The sequence below is a fragment of the Montipora foliosa genome, chromosome 10 (assembly GCF_036669935.1).
Source record: "Montipora foliosa isolate CH-2021 chromosome 10, ASM3666993v2, whole genome shotgun sequence".
NCBI classification, from domain to species: Eukaryota; Metazoa; Cnidaria; class Anthozoa; order Scleractinia; family Acroporidae; genus Montipora; species Montipora foliosa.
The window spans coordinates 10,411,256-10,420,310 of record NC_090878.1 but is presented as its reverse complement, the minus strand read 5'-3'; the positions used below and the strand labels follow the sequence as shown (position 1 = coordinate 10,420,310).

General features: G+C 39.0%; 1 protein-coding gene across 1 annotated transcript; it reads left to right on the top strand.

The window, feature by feature from the left end:
- The first annotated feature begins 1,889 nt into the window (after positions 1 to 1,889).
- On the top strand, positions 1,890 to 3,863 carry LOC137972512 (uncharacterized). Its single transcript, XM_068819266.1, has 3 exons — positions 1,890 to 1,954; positions 2,492 to 2,783; positions 3,780 to 3,863. The coding sequence occupies exons 1-3, from the start codon at positions 1,890 to 1,892 to the stop codon at positions 3,861 to 3,863; spliced, it is 441 nt and encodes a 146-aa protein (XP_068675367.1).
- Positions 3,864 to 9,055: the final 5,192 nt, after the last annotated feature.

Genomic DNA, 9,055 nt, shown 5'->3' with positions numbered 1-9,055 from the left:
GACAAGATGTTAAACAGGATGGAAGAAGACAATAACGGAAGCAAGTAAAGGTTAGAATAGTTTATAAAGAAGATAATTAAGTAAAGATTTAAATAAAGAAGATATTTAAATTAAGAATTAAATCAACAAAAAGAAGAAATCAAGCAAGACAGGAAGATGATGATCTTCACAGAAGCAAGAAAAGGTGACTTTTCACCAAAGGAGGATTAGCTATATTGTACCGTATTTATCTGTGTGTTGAGGCCACACCTTTTAGAACAAACTGGGAAGATCAACAATTGAAGTAATAAAGCGAACAGAAAATTTGGCGAAGCAAGGGATAGCGATACACACATTACAAACGAATAAACCTTGTTTTTGCAAACATGATCCATAATTTTGTGTACCCTAGAATTTGTGCACAGTGAAACGGGGTTGGGAGAGGTCGGTGGGGTGTATTGTACAATTGGGGTTCACAATCATTGACAGCCCATGAAAGTTCTTACGCGTGTAAATAGCACCAGCGGTTAATTAGGGACAATAATTATTTAGGGTTGGTAACAACTAATAGATCACGAAATTTAGGTTGTATCTCTGGAGAACAATTACGCTCTATAGGGCTGTAGGGTCAAATTATGACTGGCAACAATCGACAGATCATGAAAAATTGGTGATATCAAGGAAGATGAATAGTGGTAGCCTTAGGACGAAAACGTTGATTGGCAACCACGGGTTAGCAATAGGAGAAACTCATCGTCTGATTAGGTTCGAATCCTTGGCCTATTGTCGGCAATAACTCTCTTATTATCATATTTCAGTCATGTCAAATAGGGTGGTAGCATTAGAGCGGTAATGTCAAATTGATATTGGCTGTCACTGACATGTCCTAAGTTTCAGTAGTATTATGGGGGGATACATTAAAGATAGCATCAAATGAATTGCTGTATAAATCCCGATTGGCGACATTTGACGGATCACTAGCAAATTTTGATCTTGCCACTTTTATGAGGTCGTGCTGTTTAACAAATTGGCCACTTGTAGAATCAACACAAAAGGCAATAGAACCTTGGAAAACTACAGTAACTGCGAAATGAACAGTACTAGTAGATATATTGAGACTTGGTCAGTAGCGGTGCGTTCATATCATACGTAGCGTTCAGTAAGTCGTACTTGGTACATCAAGAAATTTGTCGTTGGTTACACAAGTAAAGGAGTTATTCTCGAGTTGATTAAAATCGACAAGGCGTTTGATTGAGGTACAAAAGAACCAAGTGTGGTGGGGTGGTTATTGGGTAACTCTGGGGCTACATTGTACTTTACATTGCGCGAAGCGCGCGCGAGTTTGGACGCGGCTTACTTGCGGGAAAGGTCTCAACACTTAAGGTTTATACGGTACTCTATGGTGTTAAATTCTAGTTGTTAATGTTAAGATTATCTGTGCAGTGCAACCCACGATTAAATGATTTTTTTTACGCGCTCTTTCATTCACGAAAATTATCAATGTTATGCTCGCGTAGTTTAGTTTCTCCGGGATAATGGGGTGCCGATGACGTAGTGATAATGGTGACGATGACGAGATGACGATGCTAACAACGATGGTGATGGTAATGACGATGATGAATGGTGATAATAATGTTGATGATGACAATGATAATGACAACGATGATAGTGACAATGATGATGATGACGATGATGATAGTGACAACGATGGTGACAATGATGGTAAATGACGTTGATGATGTTCATGATGACGATAACGATGACGATGGTGACGATGATGGTGACAACAATGGTGACAATGATGGTAATGACGTTTATAATGTTCATGATGACGATGACGATGACGATGACAATGATGATGGTGATGGTGACAACGATGGTGACGATAATGATGATGACGTTGATCAATGATGATAGAGATGTTGATGACGATAAAGACGGTGATTAGGGCTGTAACGATTGCGCTGGGCTCTTTGTGCGCGCACTTTACATTTCGAGCTCTCTTAAGCATTTTATCGCATTTTGAGCAACGTTTAAAATTTAATTGTTCATAGTTTGGGCTATTTCAGCGAAACATTTTGTCTTCAAGAACAGTTTTCGGCAAGCCGATATTCTTTGAATTGAAATTGAATAACTGAGCAAAACAATAGTTAAATTTCTCAAATGAGCCTGAGTCTGGGTTGCTGTCGACGTAAAGCAATTTCATTTAGAACCATGTTAGTCTACAAAATACATATCTCTAAAATATTTTTTGTTCCAACAACACGAGTACTTTACCTCTATGGTCGTTTTCCTAAACTAACGAAAGGCCGATTATTTGGTGACAAATTAGGCGTATTTCTTATAATCTCCAAGGGAATGTTTTCAATTTTTTTACAACTTTTGAGAAGTACTTTTCTTAAAATTTTGAGTCCTTTTTGAAAATTCGAGCACTGCGCCGCATGCATGCTTGAGCACTTTCTTGCCGTTTTTAAAGCGCTGTTGTACGACCTTTCCAATGTAATCGGGACAGGCCTGATGATGATAACTATGAAGAGGATGATCATGGTCATAATGGCGACGACGACTTTGACGACAATGATGACGATGATGTTGACCACGATGACGACGATGATGTTGACCACGATGATGAGGACGATGACGATGACGATGACGATGGTAACGATGTTGATGACGACGGCGATGACAACGACGACGACTATGACGACGATGTTGTGGACGACGATGATGACGATGATGTTGACGACGACGATGACAACACTGGTGATAAGGACGATGACGATGACGATGTGATGATGTCGATGGTAACGATGTTGATGACGACGACGATGACAACGACGACGACTATGACGACGATGTTGTTGACGACGATGATGATGATGATGATGATGATAATCAGGACAATGACGATGACGATGACGATAATGATTTGATGTGATGTGATGATGATGACGGTGAGAACGCCAAAAACCAATAGGTTTAATTAGGAAAAACAATAGCTCTCATTTTGATACATTTTTTTGCCATTCTCGTCTTCACAACGACGTGAAATGATCAAATTTGAGGTCATGTGAAGGCAGGAGGCCATTACCCGGAGCTTCCATCTGTATTGTACCCTTGAGTCAACCCTGTCCCGTATCTTTCTATTTTTAGAACTACTACATTTTGACGTATGTGACGTATGTGACTGAGAACATACGTGAAGTGGTTCACATACGTCACATACGTATGTGACGTAATAAATGGCTGACCATACGTCTGTTATGATCAGCTATTCTCGGTTTTCACATGAAGTCACGACCGCCATGTTGGTGCCCTAAACAAAGAAAAGGCGGCCATGTTGGTGCCCTAAACAAAGAAAAGGCGGCCATGTTGGTGCCCCGACCAAATCCTCCGGGAATTTAACTCTATTATTATGCAAACGCTTCCTTTTGTTTTCGTTGAAAAACATGGCTGTTGATCACGTGAGTGAAAACCAGCAATTATGAAAACACCCAGTAAAGCCCCCCTGCGAGGTGCTTCTAAAAATAGAAAGATACGGGACAGGGTTGACTCAGAGGGTTAATATGGAAGATGGAGGCTCTGGGTAATGGGCTCCTGGTGAAGGACGCGAGCACCAGATGCAGAATTTTCAATTTTCTCTCTCAATATCTACACCGTTCTCACCAATTTTATTCTTGGAATGTGGACTCACATTTTCCATGCCGAGCGACTTGGAATAATCGCAAAATTATTACAATAACGGGAAACAATATTTTTAGACGATGTTGTCGTAGCAGTCGTCGTTGTCTTTGCTTAAGGTCCCTAATGATGACGACGATGATGACGACGACGACGACTACGACGACAACAATGACGACGATAACGATGACGATGTGATGTAGTGATGACGATGACGATGATAACAATGTTGATGATGACGGTGTGGTGATAATGATGATGAGGACGACGATGACGATGTGATGTGATGATGACGATGACGATGATAACGATGTTGATGATGACGGTGTGCTGATAATGATGATGACGACGACGATGACGACTAAGACAACGACGACGACGATGTGATGTGATGATGATGACGATGACGATGACGATGATAACGATGTTGATGATGACGGTGTGGTGATAATGATGACGAGGACGATGATCAACGTAACGAAGTCAATACCGATGGTGATGATGATGATATTAACGGCAATGACATTGACAAAACAGCGAACGATGACAATGGCTATTACAAGAAGATAACACTCGCCAAACACAACTACGTGGAGCTAAGAATTGTAAGCTGATTTGAACTCATTCATGGCCCATGATAACCTTCATGGTGAACCATGATAAACATCAATGGGAAATCAGTCGTCAGTCAGGAGTAATCACAAAAATGACATGATAAACAAGTAAACTGATCAGTCTTGCAAATCAAAAGTCAAGTGAAGAATTTTCTTTGTGACTTAAGAACCCACCCCACCTCACGTCACCTCACCCTTTGGTACTGTCACCCTCCTCCAGGGGCATAACATTGATACATGTAGGTGCAAAAGCTGCAAACATCTAGCATTTCATATTACTCCCAATACGCGCTTTTGGCATTCTCACATCGGCAAGGACTATTTGACAAGGTTGCGCCTTTTTTTTTCAACAATTACTTTTTTCTGTTTTCATCAAATTTCTGGGGCTCGAAACTTATTCATTTTATCTTGGTTGCACTGTTAGAATAATAAATAAGGACCTATCCGCACTAGGGGTTAATTTCGTTGACCAAAGCAAGCATCAAAGCGAAAAGAATATAAACGTTTCGGTGAAATTGTGGCACACTTGTCAAGGGAACTAAGTAAAGACAGCGAGTGCAATAAGTCATACCAATATGCAGAGGTCTTTCAGTAGCAGTTAAAGCTAATTTCACCTTACATTAGGTTTAGGATCATTGATGCACCAAACAACACAATATTAGAACCACTCTTCCAGCAAATCATATCAAGCAGACTATTTGTAGGTTCTTTCTTCGTAGGACTAAACTCACGACAGAAAAGCTAGCTACCGATCCGCTTCTTGAATCCAGCCATTTACTAATTGAACAACAATAATCTGGCAATAAATACAGCACGGACAACTACACCTCAAAGGCTTTTGATACTTCCCCCACTTACGTACTGACTGACTGACTGACTGACTGACTGACTGACTGACTGACTGACTTCGACTGGACAGGGCTATTTTGAATTGTTTTTTTTTATCCAGTCTTGACCATTCCCAACCATTCCCGACCATTCCCGACCATTCCCGACCACTCCCGACCACTCCCGACCACTCCCGACCATTCGCGACCATTCGCGACCATTCCCGACCATTCCCAACCATTCCCAACCTCGTCAATTTATGCAACTCAACCTTCCAAATATAACGAATACAAATCCAATCCCCATTCCCATTCCTCTAATTTTGACAAGCCCGCCCCAGCCTCTTAATAATGACCGGTCCCCGAGCCAACCTCATCAAACGGATTACTGATATAATCGTTCTGTTCTCTAATAAGTAACTGTACAGACAAAACAACAACCTATTTAACGATTGTTCACACCTAGATGATTACGGGGACGATCATTAGACGCCCACTCGTAAATATTATTGGAAACGTGCACTGGGTGCATCATCAATGACCAAACGTCGGTTTAGAAAACTTAATCTTTTTCAGAACACTACAGATACTGAGATTTTCAGACTTTCAGACTTTCAGACTTTCAGACTCACAGACTCACAGACTCACAGACTCACTCAAGCAGACACCTACAGCAAAGCATTCCCATAACATTTATCGGCACAGGCACATTTTTTTCTCTCACTTATTACCGGGATCAAACCGTCCTGCACACCTCAGTTATATTATTGATAGCTCAAGAATCGTTTCAATTTTTGGGGGACTTCGCTCTTGAGCTAAGATTATAATTATCTGTTTGCGGACTTTTCAAAAATATCCTCAAATGCAAGGCAACTTTTTTATCATACAGACTCAACACTTTTGTAGAAGTAAAAAAGCGGAGAATAGATGACAACCAAATGGAACTGAGAGAAAATCCGAGTCTCAGATGGTATTTGAATTCAAGGACCTCTAAGATCTAGGAACATGCCTTAAGTACTGAGCTACTAGAAACTCTATGGTGAGCGCGGATTATCTGTGGCCTGTTGGATAGAACCACAACTTAAAGTCACGTAACGTAACGCAACGCAACGCAACATGCCAGTTGTGACTTATATCTGCATCGCGCAGTCACATTGCGTATCAGAAATAAAAGATGAAAATTGCCACCCTCCCGATCAATCGTCCAAACTGTTAAAAATACATCAACTATGAAAGAAATACAGAATGTGAGATATATTTCTCTCAGCTTGGATCGTTGGAAGGATGGCTCTTTCCATCATATTTTTTCTTGTTACTTAATGTGACTACGCGACGTTGTTCTAACCCATAACTGACCTCGCAGCGGCGTAATGTGGTTTTAGTCAAAAGCTAATAGATAACCCTACCCACCATAGAATTTCCAGTAGCTCCGTATTTAGAGCACGCGCCTAAATCTCGGAAGGTCGTCGGTTCGAATCCCAACTGGAACTCGAATTTTCTTTTTGGTTGTCATATATTCTCTGTGTTTTGCCAATTAAGTGGTATGACTTATTGCACTCGCAGAATAGTTATCATTTTTTTTCTTGACAGTTTTGTTACGATTACAGTTGTCGAAACGTTACCTTTTTCCTGTTTCTTTTTATATAAAAATGCACTTGCGATTTTTGATTTTCGACTTCATATTATGTCAGGAAGTTAGCGCTAATTTGTTTCAATAGTGGATATTGCTTTTGAAAACTAAAAGGAAATAACATGGTTTGTACAGATGGGTCCTTTTAAATTACAGACATATAGTACGTTTATCGCATGTAGTTTGCCCACAAAACTGATTTAGAGTGTCGGCGTTTGCGCGTTTATTTGTGGCAAGTTCAAAGCTTAAAATGAAGGCCGTGGAATAGAAACTGGCGAAAGGAAAAGCTGTATTCATTTTACGGCTTGCATTAACTGGGTTGAACTTGCCACACTTTATTAGCGAACCCCAAAGGTGTTTGTTGCTTTAAATTTTGCCGCAATTTCACGAAGTAGTATAGGCAGGCGCTCTTGTTCTTTTGCCATTGAAGCTTTATTAGAAATATAACGCAAATAGCAGTTATGAACATTTTGAAGCAATACATTAATAGACCTGATGTTTCGCATGTTTCAAGAACTTTTCAATGTATGTTGAAATATACGAAACGTCAAGTCTATAAATACGTTGCTTCAAAATGTTTACAACTGCTATTTGCGTCATATTTCGACGCTATTTCTTGCGGGCCTCTAGTGTAGAAAGATTTCTCTTTAGTATAAGGGTTAAGTGCCACGCATTCGATATACTCCTTTTTTCAGTAAATGTAAAGTCCCATAAAATCTCTGGAAGTAACTTTTCGTAGGGTGGACTTTGACCTTTCGTCTAAAATGACACTTAGATAAAATACGGCGTCCCAAATACGCATGCGCCGTATTTTTTTAAAAAAAATTATAAGCTAAGACTCAAAAAAAAAATAAAAACACTTCATCATATTGTTGTGTTTGTTTATTATTTCATAGACTTACTATAACACAAATATAATATTTAAGTTATGACACTCACATTTTATTTATATATCAAAGTGGTAATCTTGGATGTTGTTTTTCGTAAATCTTTATTTTTTCAAAAAAAAAGTTGACGCATGCGTACTTTGAGCGCCCGTACTTTTTCTAAGTTTTTTGGCGGGAAAATTTGAGTCGGTTTGCACAGCGTTTCCCCTAACAAGTTTTTCAGTCAAAACAATTAAATTCGTTTAATAACAACACTTTCGATCTCATCCTTAATTGAATACCACCTCGTAGGAGAAAAATATAAAGAACCTTAAACGGAATCTTCACTCAGATTAATGAATAATTTTAAACCCAACAAAATAATATTCAGTTTGCAATCAAATTTGTTCGACAATTTTCTTCAAAAAAGAGTTTGTATCGAAAAAAATGAACTTGAGAATCATTTTCTTTCACTTTCAAATTTCCCGTGCGCCATCATCTTGAATAATTGTGACGTATTACGGTTGAGCTTATTGTTTTCACACAAACAGCATCTGTTCTTGAACAATAGGGGCAACCATTTCACGTCACAATAATTCAAGATGGCGACGCCCAGGAAATTTAAAAACCAAAGTAAGCTTTCATGAAGTTCATTTATTTCGGATACAAAAGCTTTCATTGGGAAAACTTCGAATAATTTCGATTGTAAACATTCTGTACTGTGGTTTAAAGTTATTTTCTTCTTCTAGTGGAGGCTCCCCTTATATTAATTGAAACGTTTTTTTAACCCGATGTTTGAACTTCCTTACTGTTATCATTTGCTCTTGATGAAGGCGTTTTTCCACTGGACAAACGCAGGAAAGACTTGACGCAAAGAAACAGCTGTAAAATGCGTGGCTTAAACTATGCCTCCGAATCGCTATTTCGCATAGCTTTAGACTGGAGTGCAAACACAGTTAAAATTACAGTAGATAAATTTGATTTTGTTTGACTTTGAACTACTGTAGCTACAACTGCAGGAACTATGTTTTGGAAAGCAGTGATTTAAATTATTAAAACGGTCTTTTCCCAAAAGGATGACAGTCCCTAAGCTATATCGGACGTTAACAATTTAAAGCGTTACGCAAATCTAAGGCCCGTTTTAAACGTTGCATTTCACATGTGCCGAATCTAATGCAATAAGAAAAAATCCATTGGATTCGGCACATGTGAAATGTAATGTTTAAATCGGACCCAAAACTTATTTTTTGCCAATCTGCCTTGAAGTTATTTCGTGTTTCTTAGCCTAGTGTTTTCAATTTAGGGATCATGAGATGATTGCATTTGGACAACTGAATTGAATAAAAGAAAACTTATACGACGTTTCTATTACCAGCTTCAAAATCATCCAATAACTCAGTTTTCATGGGATGAACGAATTCAAGAAAAGATTGCTGAAACTAGTTGTTTGAAAATCCG